Here is a 20,266-nt window from a genome sequence, read left to right as displayed (position 1 = left end):
GGTTTCTGTTATACAAAGGCATACATCCACAGAAGAAAATAGAAAAAATTTGTTCGCATTTTATGTATAACTGGTAAAAACGACAAAATGAAATTATTTTTCAGTGCTCAGATCATACCAGTTAAGAGTCTTACTGTAGTTATTAAGTTGATGATAGTGATTGTAATTTGTCGTTCTTTGTCGTTCTTAAGTGGTTTTTTATATAATTGAAGAAAAATTTTCTGTGAAAATTAATGACGAAGGCGAGGCCTACAAGCACTTCAAGGGAAAATTCCTACATTTGAGCCAATCAAAAGTCGAAGGATGTATCTCCGTTGGCCCAGAGATTCGGCATCTGGTCAACGAGAAGCAGTTTGGTGAAAAGCTACATGGCGAAGGGATGGCTGACTGGGAGAGGCTTAAGATTTTGCGTGTCAATTTCTTAGGAAATATGAGACCACGGAATTATATGCAGTGTGTGGATGAGTTACTGTCGTGCTATGAAAAGCTATGACCTGTTTCTTCAAATTTACTACCTTGATAGCCACCTCGAATTCCTTCCCAAAAACTGTGGATCACATTCTGAAGGTCAAGACGAGCGATTGCATCAGGTTATTCCAGTCGTTGGGAAGAGGTGCGCGTTCAGAGGAGTCCTGCTATTTTGGCAGGTTCACTACTGCTAGCGAGCACGAGATGTAACTGACGCACAAGAGAGGAGCCAAGTGCAAAAACAAGGCTGGTTACACTATTGACCATTAAAATTGCTACACCAAGAAGAAATGCAGATGACAAACGGGTATTCATTAGACAAATATATTATACTAGAACTGGCATGTGATTACATTTTCAAGCAATTTGGATGCATAGATGCAGCTTCAAAGGAGTAGTGACTGGCGTATTGTGACGAGCTAGTTGCTCGGCCACCACTGACGATTTCAATTGGTGAGATATCTGGAGACTGTGCTGACCAGGGCAGCAGTCGAACATTTTCTGTATCCAGAAAGGCCCGTACAGGACCTGCAACATGCGGTCGTGCATTATCCTGCTGAAATGTAGGGTTTCGCAAGGATCGAATGAAGGGTAGAGCCACGGGTCGTAACACATCTGAAATGTAACGTCCACTGTTCAAAGTGCCGTCAATGCGAACAAGAGGTGACCGAGACGTGTAACCAATGGCACACCATACTATCACGCCGGGTGATACGCTAGTAGGGCGATGACGAATACACGCTTCCATTGTGCGTTCACCGCGATGTCGCCAAACACGGATGCGACCATCACGATGCTGTAAACGGAGCCTGGATTCATCCGAAATAAAATGACGCTTTGCCATTCGTGAAACCAGGTTCGTCGCTGAGAACACCTTCGCAGGCGCCCCTGTCTGTGAAGCAGCGTCGAGGGTAACCGCAGCCATAGTCTCCGATCTGATAGTCCATGCTGCCGCAAACGTCGTCGAACTGTTCGTGCAGATGGTTGTTGTCTTGCAAACGTCCCCATCTGTTGACTCAGGGATCGCGACGTGGCTGCACGATCCGTTACAGACATGCGGACAAGGTGCCTGTAATGTCGACTGATAGTGATACGAGGCCTTTGGGATCCAGCACGGCGTTCCGTATTACCCTCCTGAACCTACCGATTCCATATTCTGCTAACAGTCATTGGATCTCGATCAACGCGAGCAGCAATGTCTCGATACAGTAAACCGCAATCGTGATAGGCTACAATCCTACCATTATCAAAGTCGGAAACGTGATGGTACGCATTTCTCCTCCTTACACGAGGCATCACAACAACGTTTCACCAGGCAACGCCGGTCAGCTGCTGTCTGTGTATGAAAAATCGGCTGGAAACTTTCCTCATGTCAGCATGTAGTAGGTGTCGCCACTGGTGCCAACCTTGTGTGAAAGCTCTGAAAAGCTAATCATTTGCATATCACAACATCTTCTTTCTGTCGGCTAAATTTCGCGTCTGTAGCGCGTCATCTTCGTGGTGTAGCAATTTTAATGGCCAGTAGTGTAACTGATCAAAAATAATTTGTGAAGTCATGGGAAGTTTGAAAGGTGCGAGACGAGGTGCTATGGAAGTGAAGCTGTGAGGACGGGTCACTAGTCGTGCTTGGATTGATCAGTCGGTAGGGCACCTGCCCGCGAAGGCCAAGGTCCCGAGTTCGACTTTCAGCCTGGAAGGTAGCTTTAATCTTCCAGGGAATTCTAGCACTTATGTGCTTCATTTATTAGAAATACATGAAATATTTGAGGTTGGTAATACCAACAGAAGACGCAGACGAGTTTCGTTAACTGAAGTCGATGTTTGCATAGTGTCTGTCTGTCAGAATACGTTGCTTGGGATGCAATAGGGTGAGAAGCTATAGCCCCAATAGCACCACCAAGGACTGTGTGTCCCCTGTACACTTCTTGCTCAGGACATAATTAACAGCCAGTGTTGGCAATCAGACTCTTCACAGACAACGTGACAGTCCACCATCAACCTTGTGTGAGAGTTCGCGGTGAGTCACCGTATTAAATATTTTATAGTCCATTCTACACCAATGTCTTTCCTTGAGCTGTGTCTCTATTGAGGAAATACGTTGCCATTATTTATGATAATATGTTGTAGACTAGTGTAGAAAAACAATCGACAGCAAACAAAAATAACTTTTTATATGTGATATATTTATACGTGTCAGCATTTACACAGACGAAACTTGACCAACACGGCACGCATGACGAGTACTGCACCTGTCGGTCGCCACCAGATCCTTCAGCACCAGGAACAGCAGCGACAGCACCACGTCCAACCCGGAGACCTGAAAGGACAGAAAAGGTCAATGTCAGCACCAGTCACAGGCAGCAGATGCATGCAGGTCAGCTTAAAGCAACAAGTCAGGCGACGGGTGTGAGCCTCATGGAGCATATGACCTGTTTTTTCTATTGTTATGTTCGGTATGAGCAGATCGCAGCACTATGTGACTCGTTATCAAGACATTCGCCGATTCTGTAACACAAAACATAGCACAGCGGTTGCCAGACCGTTTCGTATAGTACGAAGCGTGTTTTTTAAGTAACTACCGTTTTAAAATTTAAAAAAGACGTGCTAAGATACCTCAATTTTTATTTTTACATGAAAGCCTGTACCTTAATCTACGCACTGACGCCATTACAGTCTGATTATTCGTTGTTTACGTTGTGTACTGAGTGTTGAAGATGCCTCCGATAATGGTGGATCCCGCCGACTGTGAAGCACGGGCTGTTTTATGATTTCTTAGTGGTAAAGGCCTAAAAGCAATCGATATTCATCCTGAGATCTGTGCAGTTTACAGAGAAAACATTATGAGTGATGAAATGGTAAGAAAGTGGGTGAGAGTATTTAAAGATGGCCGCACAAATGTGCATGATGAACAACAGAGTGGGCGTCCTTCGGTCATTAATGAAAGTACGGTGCAGGATGCGCACAATAAGCTGAGGGAAAACAGACGCCTTACGATTTCCTCCTTCCGGGATGGCTTTCCTAATGTTTTTCGTAGAGTTCTGTATAGCATTGTGACTGAGCACTTGAATTACCGAAAATTCTGCGCACATTGGGTACCGAAAATGTTGACGGATGTGCACAAAACCAAACGTTTAGACAGTGGATTGACTCTCCTTGAGCGGTACTCACAACGAGAGTGATGATTTCTTAAGCCTAATTGTTACGGGCGATGAAACATGGGTGGCCTACGTCACACCAGAATCAAAGCAACAGTCCATGGAAGTTGAGCAAGGGCATTGTTTAGCTGCAAGACAATGCCCGTCCGCAAGTGACGAATCAGACCAGAGATCTCATCACATCTTTTCGATGGGAAACTCTAGATCATCCTCCGTACAGCCCCGATCTTGCGCCCAGTGACTGCCATCTGTTCCTGCACTTGAAGAAACAGTGGGCGGTCAGCGTCTTCAAGATGATGACGAAGTCAAAACAGTGGTGATGCAGTGGTTAACAAGTCAGGCGGCAGACTTCTATGAGGAAGGTATTCAAAAACTGGCACAACGTTATGACAAGTGCCTCAATAATGACGAAACTATGTAGAAAAGTAGAATAAGGTACAGACTTTCATGAAAAAAATTATTGAGATATTTTATCACGTCTTTTTTTAAAATTTCGGAACGGTACTTACATAAAAAACACGCCTCGTATTTACTTGATATATATATATATATATATATATATATATATATATATATATATATATATATATATATATATATATATATATATATATATATACTCTAATAAAAAAAGAAAACAAAACACATGAAACAGTTATCCGAATGGGACGGAAATTGGTAGACTCGATCTACATGTACATAAAACAAAGTCATTACGCATTGGTCCGCCTCTGGCCATTATGAAAGCAGTGATTCGGCTTCGGATTCATTGACAGAGTTGTTGGATATACTCCTGAGGAATATCGTGCCACATTCTGTCCAATTGGCGCATTAGATCGTCAATGGTTGGAGAGTCCTGCTCTTAATGCACCAAACGTTCTCAACTGGATAGAGATCCGGTGATCTTGCTGCCCGATGTAGGGTTTAGCAGGCACGAAGACACGGAGTACAAACTCGCGCTATGTGCAGGTGTGCATTGCCTTGCTGAATTGGAAGTCCAGGATGGCTTGCCATGAGGGGCAACAAAACGCAGCGCAGAATGCTGTCGATGTACCGCTGTGGCGTAAGGGTGACGCAGATGACAACCAAAGGGGTCCTGCTATGAAAAGTAATGACGAACCAGACCATCACTCCTGGTTATCACGTCGTTTGCCAGGCGATACTGAGGATAGTATCCCACCGCTCTGGTATTTGGGGCTCAGTTCGAAGCGGACTTATCACAGAAGACAATTTTACTGCAGAAAATGAGATTTCAGGTCAAAGAGTGTATGGGGACACCATGAACAGCCGTGGAGCACCAACATTACTTTCGCCCGCCATATAGTCCGACAGCTCCACTGATGGTCTGCAGTGCCATTCCCTTGTACTTCTGGACCTCTTTAGTTGTTATCTGCGGCATCCTTATAGCACACCGGTACGTCTAATGTATTTACGCCCCCTTTGTTATCCTTTGTGGCAAGTCATCGTGGACTTACATTTCAGCAAGATAATGCCCACTCAGACATAGTGAGAGTTTCTACTGCTTGTTTTCATGCTTGCGAAACCTGTCTTGGCCAGCAAGATCACCGGATCTTGAAAACTGCGAATATGTGGAGGATTAAGGGCAGGTTCCCTGAGCCAGCTCGATATTGTGACTATTTAAGGCGCCAATTGTACCGAATTTCGCACGATATAGAGGGGGCGGGGAGGGGGTTCGATATCCAAGAACTCTGTAAAATCAATGCTTGCGTAAGGGCCAGAGGTGGACCAAGATGTTATGGTCTTTCTCCAATTGGCCGAGAGGTTCTAGGCGCTTCAGTCCGGAACCGCACTGCTGCTACGGTCGCAGGTTCGAAGCCTGCCTCGGGCATGGATGTGCGTGATGTCCTTAGGTTAGTTACGTTGAAAGTAGTTCTAAGCCTAGGGGACTGATGATGTCACGTGTTTAGTCTCATAGTACTTAGAGCCATTTGAACCATTTCCCCAATTTATGAAGCTCTTTCTCTTGAAAGAATCATCCATTTTTTCTGAAATTGTAATTATTTGTTTGCCTGTACATGCTCATATCTATCGATTTCGGCCCTTTTTGGTTAATTCCTTCATGGTGCGGTTTATTTTTCGTCTTAGTGTGCATAACATACAACATTTATATGATCTACTTCAGTAGAAGCTAGCCTTATAATGAACATCGTACATTGAAAAATTTACTTGTCTGTACTCAAAAACCATGTCTATTAAGTATTCAATCCGGTTGTATGTTGACTGAACACTCCAACGTACAGACCCAGACTATACTCTTAGAAATGTGTACTGCAGTATAGGCGATGCTAGCTTACACACCATGTCAACTGCAGTGCAATAATCCAATCTGCCGTCTCAACTGCTACATGTTGGTCTGCACTACATTTTTAGCATTTAACAAATTAAGTCAGTTGCAAACAACGATTCTTAAGTTCTCCTACTTTTTGAATGTTGTTCCGTAACATATAACTCACACGTTACCAGGCGAGGAGTGCTGGTGTCAAAATGACAAGTCATCCCTGCAAGTCTGTACTATCATCGCAAAAAAAAAACATTGATCTTGTGGCAGTAAATAATGAGAGTTCATCTCTCATACTTGCCATACGCTTAATGAATTATTAATATATACAGGGTGGCCCCTTTGAAGTTTCAGATGAGATTATCTCGAAAACCATACATTGAGTGGATAAGACAAGTTCGGAAGTTCTAAGGCGGACACGTGACCTCCAGTCCCCTTCACCTTGGGTGGGGCGGGGGCGACTTTTAAATTAAACCCACATTTTTTTATTGCTGTTTCGGATTCTCCATAAAAAAGTAGTCATGTTTTGCCTGAAATGACAGATGGCGCTGAAACCGAGAAAAAATAAAATTGAGGAAGAACTCTGATTTATTTAGAATTATTCGAGAAAGATGCATCAAATAGATAAAAAAATGTGCAGCAATTCTTTCGTTACGCCAAGTTAAGCTATTTTTGTACAAAACGTACTGTATCCTACTTTAACCGTTACTCTGGAACAACGACATGGACGTAGTAGAATGATGTTCCCATGGGGTGCTTCATTAGTGTGAGTCCCCTTGCCTCTCACATGTTCGGCTGCTTAATTAATGAAATTAGCCGTGAATAAATTGTTCAAAATTATCCCCATTTGCTTCAATGCATAAAGACAATCGTCTGCGAAAGCTGTCCACAGTTTTGAGCAGCACATCCCATGGTTTGGCTGCACACGCTCTTCGAATGTGTTGGTCCATATCGTTTTTGGTTATGGGCTGTCTTTCATAAACAATATTTTTTAAATAACCCAGCTAGAAAAAAAATCAGGAGATGTTAGGTCTGGTGAACGAGGAGGCCACTGAATTGATCCTCCGTATCCTATCCACTGACCAGGTTATCGTAAATTTAAATCGTCCCGCACATTTTTAGCATAATGGGGAGCCACTCCGTTCCGTTGGACCCACATTCGTTGCCTAGTTTCTAAATCAACATCTTCCATTCACAGGCGAGAACGTTAAGGGTACGAGCGTCATTTTCATAGTATTCGCTATGACGAGGTGGACGGTGCATGTATGCATTTCGAGCTCACTGAGTCCAACTTCGAATAATGTTTTCGTTTGGATATCGTCTGTTTGGGAAACGATCCGCATACAATTGCGCAGCTGCAGCGTAATTGTTACGGCGTTCACCTAAAATTAACATAATATCAATAATCTCTGTAGGAGGTTAGTGAGCCATGTTTCGCTAAGTAATAATTTACTTTCGTCAGTTGGTATTAACGGTTCACAATCTGAAAGTGAAGTGACGTCTGGTCGCATTGCACCGACCTTTATACTGAGCCACAGTTTGCAGTTTGGCCAAGGTAGCACCACATTCGGGTGAGTAATGTACTTGTGAAGAGTTCTCTAACGAGGTTTTAAGATTATTCCACCTGCCTCCATCAAAAACTGTTGCAGGTAGGATAATACATTTTGTGAAAAAAAGCTTAATTAAGCATAAAGAAAGAATTGATGCACATTTTGTATCGATTTGAAGCGTCCTTCTCGCATCATTCTAAATAAATCGGAGATCTCCCCCAATTTTAATTTTTCTCGAGTTCAGCGCCGTCTGTCAGTGGTTTAAAAATTTTTCAGACAAAACTTGATTACTTTTTGATGATGGAGAATCCGAAACTGCAATAAAAAATGGGGGTTTCCATTTAAGATTTAAAAGTTGCCCTCGCCCCATCCAAGGGAGCGGGGGCTGCAGGTCACGTGTAGTATCATTTTATGTCCCCCTTTGAGCTTACGAACTTTCATTACCCACTATTTTTACCCGATGTATAGTTTTCGAGATAATCTCAGCCGAAACTTCAGATGGACCACCTTGTATGTATTACAACACAGGGTTCGAAGGGTGACAGGTCACCTTATGGGGAACAACTTTTGTCAAAATTATCCAATCCTGGGACAACGAGATGTCACCACGCTAGCAGGGTCTACAGCTGCGTGTGCACAGTAACTACCCCAGAAAATAGATAGAGGGATTTTCAACAACAAAATCTTAAGAACGAGTGTGTCTAGGAGGAGAAAGATATTTTAGAAGCGAATCAGGAACTTCAATTTTTACTCGGCCGGAACTCACGTGGAGCAGATTACTAGATTACGGCAAAACGCGTTACATACGCACGCAACAATATGTCTGCACCCTGTCAGCTCACAGGGAGATATCCAGTATCCCAGAGAACTGTGAGCAAACATTTTGTCTATAACAAAAGTTATTTCCGATGACGTGATAAATCATTCCTAGGTATCAGATGAAAAGACTGAAACACCCTGTCCAGTGAACAGGTAGTACATACACTCCTGGAAATTGAAATAAGAACACCATGAATTCATTGTCCCAGGAAGGGGAAACTTTATTGACACATTCCTGGGGTCAGATACATCACATGATCACACTGACAGAACCACAGGCACGTAGACACAGGCAACAGAGCATGCACAATGTCGGCACTAGTACAGTGTATATCCACCTTTCGCAGCAATGCAGGCTGCTATTCTCCCATGGAGACGATCGTAGAGATGCTGGATGTAGTCCTGTGGAACGGCTTGCCATGCCATTTCCACCTGGCGCCTCAGTTGGACCAACGTTCGTGCTGGACGTGCAGACCGCGTCAGACGACGCTTCATCCAGTCCCAAACATGCTCAATGGGGGACAGATCCGGAGATCTTGCTGGCCAGGGTAGTTGACTTACACCTTCTAGAGCACGTTGGGTGGCACGGGATACATGCGGACGTGCATTGTCCTGTTGGAACAGCAAGTTCCCTTGCCGGTCTAGGAATGGTAGAACGATGAGTTCGATGACAGTTTAGATGTACCGTGCACTATTCAGTGTGCCCTCGACGATCACCAGAGTTGTACGGCCAGTGTAGGAGATCGCTCCCCACACCATGATACCGGGTGTTGGCCCTGTGTGCCTCGGTCGTATGCAGTCCTGATTGTGGCGCTCACCTGCACGGCGCCAAACACGCATACGACCATCATTGGCACCAAGGCAGAAGCGACTCTCATCGCTGAAGACGACACGACTCCATTCGTCCCTCCATTCACGCCTGTCGCGACACCACTGGAGGCGGGCTGCACGATGTTGGGCCGTGAGCGGATGACGGCCTAACGGTGTGCGGGACCGTAGCCCAGTTCTTGGAGACGGTTGCGAATGGTCCTCGCCGATACCCCAGGAGCAACAGTGTCCCTAATTTGCTGGGAAGTGGCGGTGCGGTCCCCTACGGCACTGCGTAGGATCCTACGGTCTTGGCGTGCATCCGTGCGTCGCTGCGGTCCGGTCCCAGGTCGACGGGCACGTGCCCCTTCCGCCGACCACTGGCGACAACATCGATGTACTGTGGAGACCTCACGCCCCACGTGTTGAGCAATTCGGCGGTACGTCCACCCGGCCTCCCGTATGCCCACTATACGCCCTCGCTCAAAGTCCGTCAACTGCACATACGGTTCATGTCCACGCTGTCGCGGCATGCTACAAGTGTTAAAGACTGCGATGGAGCTCCGTATGCCACGGCAAACTGGCTGACACTGACGACGGCGGTGCACAAATGCTGCGCAGCTAGCGCCATTCGACGGCCAACACCGCGGTTCCTGGTGTGTGCGCTGTGCCGTGCGTGTGATCATTTCTTGTACAGCCCTCTCGCAGTGTCCGGAGCAAGTATGGTGGGTCTGACGCACCGGTGTCAATGTGTTCTTTTTTCCATTTCCAGGAGTGTAGTAATAACATTACTAATAACAGCAGTAAAAATATAGTAATCATTAAAATATGCATATTAAAAGAGGACTACATAATGATAAAAGAAAACAACAAATATAGCACTGAACATATGGAATTAACGAAATGTCACTCTTTCTATCTTTGTGTCTCCATGATTTGTTCTTGTTCATTGTAATGAGATCTAACAGAAATCCTTAGCAACGGTATAGAGTGAATGAGAGGTGGAGGAGTTAACTGCACAGACGAGTGCGAGAAATAAATGGGTGAAGTTAGCAGATGAGATGAAAGGAAGCAAACACAAATATGAAGGGGTGCGACATGCATAGTCAGAGTTGACATTCCGACTGAGATACCTGGTCTGAGAGAAGGGAAATAGCTGGGATATACCGAGAGCGAAGCTACGCTGATAGCGAGAGATCAGGGTAGAAGCCCTTGTTGAATGCTGGGTGGTTTTGGATATGCTATAGGCTAGAGCGTAGTTTTTTCCTGAGTATTGTAGTTGAAAAGGAGAAAGAGATGGAGATACATTTAGTATTTACTTACATATCTGGATGAAGAGACAATAACGACAACTGAGAGCCGTACGGAACTAATCAATACAAATAAAATTCAACCAAGAAACATAACCTAAGAATCCCCTACTTAGCCTTTGCAGACGATCTCGCAATAATGGCAGATTCTAGTGAGATGGCTATAAAACAGGTAGAAATTCTAAAAGAATGTGCAGAAAAAGTCGGCCTACAGATATCATTTGAAAAGACAGTGTTTACAACAACAAATTTAGAAATTTCCAAATTACAAACAAAATACGGAGAAATCAACAGAGTACCATACTTCAAATATCTTGGAGAAATTATCTCGGAAAAATTTGCACAACAAGAAAGAATACAAAAAGCTCGTAAAGGTTTAGGATTAGTGCAAAACCTCTATAATAAAAAATGTTTATCTTTAAATGCAAAAATTAGGCATTACAATACAGTCATTAAACCATCAATGTTATATGCCAGCGAAACCTTGGCACTAAACAGGAAAACTGATCTAGAAAATCTAAAGAAAGAAGAAAGAAAAATAACTAGAAAAATTTTGGGACCAAGATGGACCGAGAATGGATATAGATTACAGAAAACATCAAAAATTGAAGAATATTCTAACATAGAGATAGACATGAGGAAAAGACGCCTTAAATTCTATGGCCACATAATGAGACTTCCTGAACACAGATTAACAAAAAGAATTGTAAAATACGTAGATTCTCTTGTTAATGGAGGATAGTGGATCCCAAACGTTAAAAAAGAAGAAATAGCTGCAAGGAACAATTTTAGAATAAAAGTTGAAAAGTGGGAGGTTCAACCGGAGACAAAAGCACCGAGAACCGGAACAAAATGGAGCGAAGAAAGAAGAACTAAATTTTCGCAAACAATGAAAAACTGGTGGGCAAATAAAAATAACCAGAAGACCAAGAAGAACGGAAAGTGAACCAGCTTTACTTAGCGTCTTCCACATGGAAGCTTTACGACTAATAATAATAATAATAATAATAATAATAATAAAATTCAATTGCAGCATGTGTGAAAGTTCATCACCTGACAATGGCTCGACCGATTTGGTCGAGGATGTGGTTTGTATGAAAAAAGAAATTGGAACATCCAGTGGAAAATCCAGATATTTTGATAGTATTTTAGTATGAAAATCTCAATGGAGCAAATGCGGCCAACGGACTGATGGTTGTGCCGTCATATTTTTTCATAACAACAACAAAATTCCGCATTGAATATTGAAATTTACGAACAATAATGCAACTGAAAGAGCTATTTCAGTCATTTATCGGTAGAGGTCATACATCTGGTACGTTGCGAGGACAGAAGTGATCTCAGATCAACAATTTGGTGACTTGAATTTGTAGTTCATCTGACTGGAAAAATTCCACCAGTGAGTGTCAAAGCTTCGAAAGGTCCTAGCGCATTGCTTACCAAGTACATGATCGTCGAGTTAAAACAGATACCATTAGGAGTCAAATCGAATAGGAAATATACAATAAAAACGTATTACAGCGGCTGCGAGAAAGAACATGCTAAGCCGTCCTGCGAAAATGTGTGGTTTTATTTTCCTTGTCACAGTCATTTTTAACACAAAACAGCGTAGTTTTTTATGGCTAACCTTATAATTCTACCTCTTCATATATTAATACCATGCGAAATAGTATCATTAAAGCTACTATCCTCACATATCCGGCAGCTGGAAAGGTCTCTCTCAGACCCCCGTGTGCTAATGATTCCAACCGATTTACACTTTCATTTTGCCTTCCATTCCATGCAAGGTTACGTTTGCAATAACAATAAACAGGATCATAGAGAGGGGCGAGGAGGAGATGGACAAGGTAGGGGGAAGGAAATTGATACATACAGTTGGAGAAGGCGAACATGGGCAGAGAGATGATGGTGGAGGAGATGGATAGAGTGCATATGGGAGAGAGTGGAAGGTGATGGGCAGAGACAGGAGGGAGGAGGAGGAGGGAGAAGTGATAAAGAAGGGGGGAGGAGGAGGTTAGGGCGTATATCCAAGTCCCATGTGTATTCAGCAATTGCGAAGCATTTCCAGGTTCGCTATGTCGAAATAAATTCGCCGAAGGCAGGATGAAGACGATAATACCACGGGTCTGGATCCTCATAGTCTCGTTACCACTAGTGCAGGAATACAGAATAAAGCAGCGAGCATTAAGGAGCCACGGTGGGAGTCTTGCACTGATATCTTTGTAAACTCATGTCTCTGTCATTTTTTGTTCAATTTCATTAAAATTTAGCACACTTTTACAGAACTGTTAACAAAACTTTTAACGCTTTAAGAGATTTTTGAATTTGTTGCACTATTATTTTAAGGTACTCGTTTTCCTTATTTCCAGGCAAATATTTCTTTGGTAAAACAATCTACACTAATAAATGTCGAATCAAGTGCAGTAACATTTTGGAAGATTATCTCTATTATTTTACGTTATATTTCGAATTTGAACATTTTTTACAGATAAACTTTCCGTATGTTATCAACCATAAAACTGTTTATAATGTCTACATTAAAATTTGTTCCACTCGAATATGGCTTCCGTGTAAAAGAATAAAGAATAGGTCTGCCAAATTTGACATTAATATTTCCAATAGTTGATGATATATGTGTCCCTGAAGGTAGAAAACCTAAGTTGCAGAAAAATCGTTTTAAAGTTTGGATGAAATCTTTTGAAAACTTTTTAATCATACCTAACGCTGCCCACATCCATATTCCGGTTCTTCCTCATCATCCTCTACAACTCTTTTAGCTCCTCTGTTCCTCAGCCTAGCAATTTTTTTTATATTCTGTACCAAAGTCTCCGACTTCCCGATTCCTTGTTCATCAATGATCCGTAGTACTAAGTGAAGACTCCAGGTGTAAACTTTCCAAGGATGTGAAATCTTGTCACATTCCCGTCAATAAACACCGCTGCAGCTTCCAAAGCAAAAATCTTCATTGTCAAATTCAAAACAAACAGAGCCTTTGGACATCTCTTCCAAACAAGAGCATTGAAACTTCCATTTGGGTTCTACGTTTTGGCATGCAGAATTTTTTCTTGCAGTTCTAGTAAAGCCAGCGCTCGAAAAGTTGGTTTAATGGCCATTACAACCTCACAAAGAAGGTAATTTTTATGGCTGTAAGCTTCCCCATTTTCCTTGCTTTCCATAAATGTGCACAATTCATTCGAACATTGGCCACGTGTAGTGTCTGTCGGCAAGTAATGAAACCAAATGGCCCAAACTGCCTTCTTCATACTATCCAAATCTGTGACGCTACTTCTAATTGCAGCATCATAATAGATTTGCAGACTGTCACTTCATTTCCTTGTTAGTCTGTTTTTACCTCCCAATAGCTTCCCATCCTCTAGTAGATTGCCCTTATTGTCTGCAACGAGTCTTCTGAGTCGTCCACCCATCCTCTTCTGAATATGGCCTAAGAACTCCAGTTTTTTCAGTAGTGCAGTCTTTTCCATTGGTCTGACTTGCAACTTCATTCTTTAAAGCACTACAATCTCCACCTCCTAAATACTGTGTACCTTATTCTATACTTTCGCAATGACCTATGGAAAAAGAGTCTCATACCAGCAGTTTCCAAGTTTCCATCCCAATACTGGAGCCCACATAATTCCTGTTCCAGGGTCGATAATAACGACTATTGAAACTCCATGCAATGAAGTATGCCTCCTCTTCATCCAGGAACTGTCACAGGAAAGTGATATACCTTTAATATTAGTTGCATCACAATTTTCTTTAATTGTCCCCTGGACTGCCATTTTCATGGTCTCTTCCCTTACTTCTGCAACTGCATTGAGGAGAGTAGCGTTCATTGCTGTAAATTTCAGTGGAGGACCAGGTTTATAGTACCACACAGAAGGTTTCCATCATCTTTTCCAATCCTATACATCTTAGTCCATAAGCTAATCTCATATCGGTTCCAACGTTCTATTACTGGTCTTCGACATCTTGAATGGTGTGTCAGCATCACAGTTTTGCTATAAAATGTGCAATATGCAAACCAACATTCTCTCTTTCAATCATCTTCCAAATTCACATTTCCTCCACAAAAAAGCACTTTCGGGCTTTTCTAAGTGCATGTGCCACCAATTCCAGAGCCACAATTCTGAAAGTTGTATTTCTGTCATGATTTGTTTCTTCTGACACAAAACCTTCCGCGAGTTTTAGCTTAGATGCACTTTAAGACAAGCTAATGTTTGCATCTGCACTCCCAACCCTGACTTTAGCATCGGTTTTTCGCTTTATAGTGGAAATATGGGGCTTACATGTAGAAATACTTTATTAGGTCTAGGCATTGTAAAAATATATTGAACCCTGAATGACACAATAAATCCAACTTCTCTCAAATTCCACTAAACAGCACAAAACTTGTTTACAAAGTTCCGAGGCTTTCTATACCACACTGCTTGGACGAAAAATATGGCTCCAATGCCTTCTATACAACAGTGGTGTTGCATCCAAAAATTCACAGCCTTGTAGAGCTATATTTTCCAAGTGTACAGGAAAAATTGAGCAAGAAAATTTTTCCTCCACTGGGTACCTTGAAAAGTGGGTATGGCGCATTACATTGCTTAGGGTTTTAACTTTTCTATACCATTTGTAGTTCGAATTTCAAAAAGAAATTTGGAATAACAATCTTAACTATATTTATTTTAAAATAAGCAAATAAAAGAATTGTGATTCTCTTCATTACTTCTGTCACCATCTCCCCTTAAGTGATGAATGTAAGGGACTACAGCATACGGATGTAGACAACTCGCGATAAGCGATAAATACAGATTCAAATTCCGGTGCAGTAAAAGGTTTCATGAGTCACTATGAGGTAGTACATCAATATCTGACACAGCTGATGCCAACACATTCGAATTTGACGAATTTATTTCGAATAAATACTTAGTAAGGAGAGTAGGTACAGTCCAAAGGCTGCACGTGTCATGCCGCAGTGGTATGACGACAGGTATCTCAGGTATCTGCTGATACGTAAGGAGAGGTGCTGACAAGGAGGGAAACTCTCCATCGCACCTCCCCGCCCCCCTACCACTTCCCCCCCCCCCCCCCCACCATCCCCGCGTAGATTCAGTCATGGGTAAGATGGCACAGTAGATAGCCCATCAAAAACTGAACACAGATCAAGCATGAAAACAGAAAGAAGGTGCACTGGACTGTGAAAAAGAAGCTAGAATGGAAACAGTGAGTGGTCCAAGAACTTTGACAACATTTAAGCAGCCAACGCTTCGTGATTCTGTGGCTACAGTATTGGACTGCGAAGTAGGAGAAGCATGTTCTAACCTCCCTCGTGCCATTTACTTTTTACGTATTTATCTTTTCACATAATGAACTGTCGGTCCACTCGTTGAATTTTTTTTTTCTTTCTGTAGTCTTGCCAGTTGTCATACTATACGGTGGTTGTCGAATATGAATCATGTGGTAAGAATAAGTTACCGTCGCAAATAAATGTGATGAATAAGGAAAGCAGGCGAGATGCCACATAGACGTCTCACAGAAATGAAATCATCAAATAAACGGGTGTGAACTATGTTACAACAAAGAAATTTTAGAGTCAACCATAAGGGTAGGTAACTTTAAGAACGTCAGAAACATACGTTTTGACAGAGCACAGGGGAAAGTGTGTGATTGTGTTGCAGCTTATGTGACAAATTATTATGTTTTCATCATTTCCTTGGGAGTCATCGCCTTTACTTTCATACGAGCACCTACATCGGGCAAGAAGGCATATCTCACTCACTCACCAGTGCGTCGATAAGAGATTCCTATCGTATGACACACGTGCTGACACAATTGTCTTCCACGTCACACCAGACATGTTTTCCGGTGGAGAATTCGGTTCTCTTTGTCGACTTGTCATCAAACGTTTGCGGTTGTCATTCAAGAGCCACTTCCTTATCGCTGCTAATAGATTAGTTGTGCAGAATGAACTGTCATTATAGGACCCTTCCACACACGTCGCTGTAACAAACGGACATTACACCATGACACAGATGCAAATTTGAATACAGCGAAAAAAAGAAAAGGAACAGATGGGCTCGTGGGAGGTTTGAACAAGGGTTGTCAAGTTGAGACTCCAACACTGTAACCACTTCTCCACGACACCGTTGGTCCGTTACGTTACTCTGTATTGCACTTCCTGAGCTTGGACCGTTCACTGCCTCTATTTTTCTTTCTTTTTCACAGTTCAGTAGACTTTCTTCCTGAAACTTCCTGGTTGATTAAAACTGTGTGGTGGACCGAGACTCGAACTCGGGACCTTTGCCTTTCGCGGGCAAATGATCTACCATGCGAGCTACCCAAGCACGACTTACGTCCCGTCCTCACAGCTTTAGTTCCGCCAGTACCTCGTCTCCTACCTTCCAAGCTACACAGAAGCTCTCTGCGAACCTTTCAGATCTAGTACTCCTGAAATAAAGGATATTGCGGAGACATGGCTTAGCCACAGCCCAGAGGGGAGGGGGGGGGGGGGGGTCGCAGGAGAGCTTCTGTAAAGTTTGGAAGGTAGGAGACGAGATACTGGCAGAAGTAAAACTGTGAGGACCGGGCGTGAGTCGTGCTTCGGTAGCTCAGATGGTAGAGCACTTGCCCGCGAAACGCAAAGGTCTCGATTTCGAGTCTCGGTCAGGCACACAGTTTTAATGTGCCAGGAAGTTTCATATCAGCGCACACTCCGCTGCAGAGTGAAAAACTCATCCTGCTCACTTTCTTCCTGTTTTCGTGCTTGACCTGTGTTCAGTTTTTGACGGGCTATCCACTGGGCCATCTTACCACGAAATCTGAGGAAGTGTGTGATGGGGAATTTCCCTTGTGAGAAGACCAGTTGCTAAGAAACCAATGAACAACCTGAGAAACCAGTGAAGAAAGGTATGAAACTGGGAGAGCTGTTAGACCCCTCCCTCACGACCACACTCACCTGTGGCCGGACGGTGCCACTCCTCCCCTCGTCGCGGTCGTGACTCTCCGGCTCCCTGCTGGGCAGCCACGGCGGCAGCGGTTCCCGCTCCAACTGATCGTTCAGGTCCGTCACCATCTTCTTCATCCACTTCCTGAGGAAAACGTCCAACTGACAATGCTCTATTACCTACGTAAGACCATAAAAGGTTTCCATCATCAAAAAAATGGCTCTAAGCACTATGGAACTTAACATCTGAGGCCATCAGTCCCCTAGACTTAGAACTACTTAACCCTAACTAAGCTAAGAACATCACACACATCCATGCCCGAGGCAGGATTCGAACCTGCGACCGTAGCAGCATCGCGGTGCCGGACTGAAGCGCCTAGAATCCATCATCTCTTCCAATCCTATACATGTTAGACCATAAGCTAATCTCATATTGGCTTCAATATTCTGTTACTGGTCTTCGATGAGTGAAGCTCCTATGCTTATGACATTTCCTTTTCTTCACTTTTGTGGACTGTCAAAAAAATGGTTTAAATGGCTCTGAGCACTATGGAACTTAACTTATGAGCTCATCAGTCCCCTTGAACGTAGAACTACTTAGACCTAATTAACTGTAAAAGTGAAATGGCGGCTGGAGCTGGGGAAAGTCAGTACTCCGAGATCCACATTGTTAAGAGTGTGCTGAGAAATCTAAATTTCAGGCACTGCCTTTCACCAAGGATAACCCAGTGACCGACGGCTTTCGCTTAACAACTGAGAGCAGCGACGTTTCGTAGAGTTGTCAATGAAAAGGAACAAGCATCACTACGTGAAATTATCGCAGAAATAAATTGTGGAACGTACAACGAATGTACTTGTTATGGAAGTTCAGCGAAATATGACATTTATATCCTCTGGAAGAGTATGGCAAACGCGAGAGCCGTTGATAACAGGTTCACTTTGCCTGTAGCGTCTCATGGGCCGGTGGCCATATCGGTTGAATCTTAGACAACTGTGAAACCGTGGCCTGGTCAAATGAATTTTGATCTGACTTGGCAATAACTGTCTCTACTGATGATCCGCACGCCGCAGCTGAAATCCCACTCCTGGGAGAGCGTTTCCAATATCTGGCAAGGGCTTTCTATGAAGGCTCTTCCAGGTCAGGAAACGTCCTCAACCCATTCCCTAGGTCGGTATGACATGTCGCGCTATAAGCATGTGTGATGTCCATCAGACATATCCATGCCCGAGGCAGAAGTCGAACCTGCGACCGTCGCAGAAAAGCGGCGCCGGACTGAAGCGCCTAGAACCGCTCGGCCACAGCGGTCGGGTTCCGACATCTCTTCCAATATTATACATCTTAGTCCATAAGCTAATCTCATATTGGTTTCAACATTCTATTACTGGTCTTCGATGAGTGAAATTCGTATACGTACGACATTTCCTTTTCTTCACTCTTGTGCACTGTCACAGGAAGGGAAGATTTGCATGTACAGTACTCAGTATGTCCAAACTACTGCATCCACATCTGACGCTAACTACATAACAACGCATGGAAGCCACTTAAGACAATAATAATGTGTTAGGTGGATATTTTAATTAATACTTGTACACTTCACATACATCTAAATGAATATTCTGCAACTCAACCCTTTTATGACCAGCGACACATACACAGAGATGACAAAAGTCATGGAATAAGTCCTAATATTGGGTCGCACCTCCTTTTGCACAGCGTAGTGCAGCAGCTCCACGTGACATGGACTCAACAAGTCGTTGGAACCCCATCGCAGAAATATTAAGCCATGCTACCTCTACCCCCATCAAAAATTGTGGAAGTGTTGCCGGTGTAGGATTTTATGCACAAACTGAACTATCGATTATGACCCATATGTGTTCGATGGGATTCATGTCGAGCGAAATGGGCGGCCGAATTATTCGTGCAAACTGTCCACAACATTCTTCAGACCAACCACAAACAGTATTAGCCCAGTAAAATGGTACACTGACATCCATAAAAATGTCATCTTTGCTTGGGAATATGAATGGCTGTAAATGGTTCCTAAGTGCCGAACATGACCATTTTCAATCAATGATCGGTTCAGTTGGACCAGAGGACCAAGTCTATTTCATGTAAACATAAGCAAGAGGCAGAACAAACATTAAACGCCGAATCCCGGCCATTGTCACTTTTCGTCCCAGGTGCCGCTACTTCTCAGTCGAAGAGCTCCTCAATTGGCCTCAAAAGAGCTGAGTGAACCCTGCTTGCCAACAGTACGTGGCAGACCCGTACTGTGACACATCCAAGTGATAACCGAGGCAGACAGCGCTTCACTTCGATGAAGCGACGGGAACCGACGTTACCACTTCGACAGGGTCGTTGGTTCCAGGTAAATACAGGCCATACCACTATGGCACCAACAGGCTTTCACAGTGCCTTATTGCCAACCTGCGCCCATGGCTTCGTGGGGTCTACCCTACACTCTAACATCACCACCAGCTCTTGGCAAGTGAGATCGGGATTCATTTGGCCAGGCCACGGTTCCATAGTTGTGTAAGGTTCAGCCGATATGGCCAAGAGCCCATGAGAGATGCTGCAGGCAAGGTCAGCCTGTTATCAACGGCTCTCGCGTTTGTCATGCTGCTGCCGGAGGCTGTTAACGTCGTCATATTTCACCGCATTCGCGTAACAGATATATTCGTTGCACGTTCGACAATTTATTTCTGCTGTTATTTGACGTAGTGTTGTTTCTTTTTTTTTCCCCCATAGACAACACTACGAAACTTCGCTGCTCTCGGTTGTCAAACGAAGGTGTGTGCGTGTGTGTGTGTGTGTGTGTGTGTGTGTGTGTAACTGAAGCATACACGCAAAGAAAGGGGGAAAAGATGAAGAATGCCACATAAGGAAATAAAACATAACGCAAACGAGACAGGAGCGTCAATGG

At 43.5% G+C, this 20,266-nt stretch overlaps 1 protein-coding gene across 1 annotated transcript in view; it reads right to left on the bottom strand.

The window, feature by feature from the left end:
* Positions 1 to 2,630: 2,630 nt before the first annotated feature.
* LOC126291781 (uncharacterized) overlaps positions 2,631 to 20,266 on the bottom strand; it is a 110,364-nt gene continuing 92,728 nt past the window's right edge. The window contains exons 5-6 of the mRNA XM_049985473.1: positions 17,355 to 17,487; positions 2,631 to 2,785 (exon numbers count right to left, since the gene is read on the bottom strand). Coding sequence (XP_049841430.1) covers positions 2,669 to 2,785; positions 17,355 to 17,487 — 250 coding nt within the window. The 3' untranslated portion in view covers positions 2,631 to 2,668. The remainder of the gene's footprint in view (positions 2,786 to 17,354; positions 17,488 to 20,266) is intronic.

The sequence above is a fragment of the Schistocerca gregaria genome, chromosome 9, assembly GCF_023897955.1.
Source record: "Schistocerca gregaria isolate iqSchGreg1 chromosome 9, iqSchGreg1.2, whole genome shotgun sequence".
Lineage (NCBI taxonomy): Eukaryota > Metazoa > Arthropoda > Insecta > Orthoptera > Acrididae > Schistocerca > Schistocerca gregaria.
The sequence above is the reverse complement of the archived record's forward strand: the minus strand, read 5'-3'. Positions and strand labels throughout refer to the sequence as shown.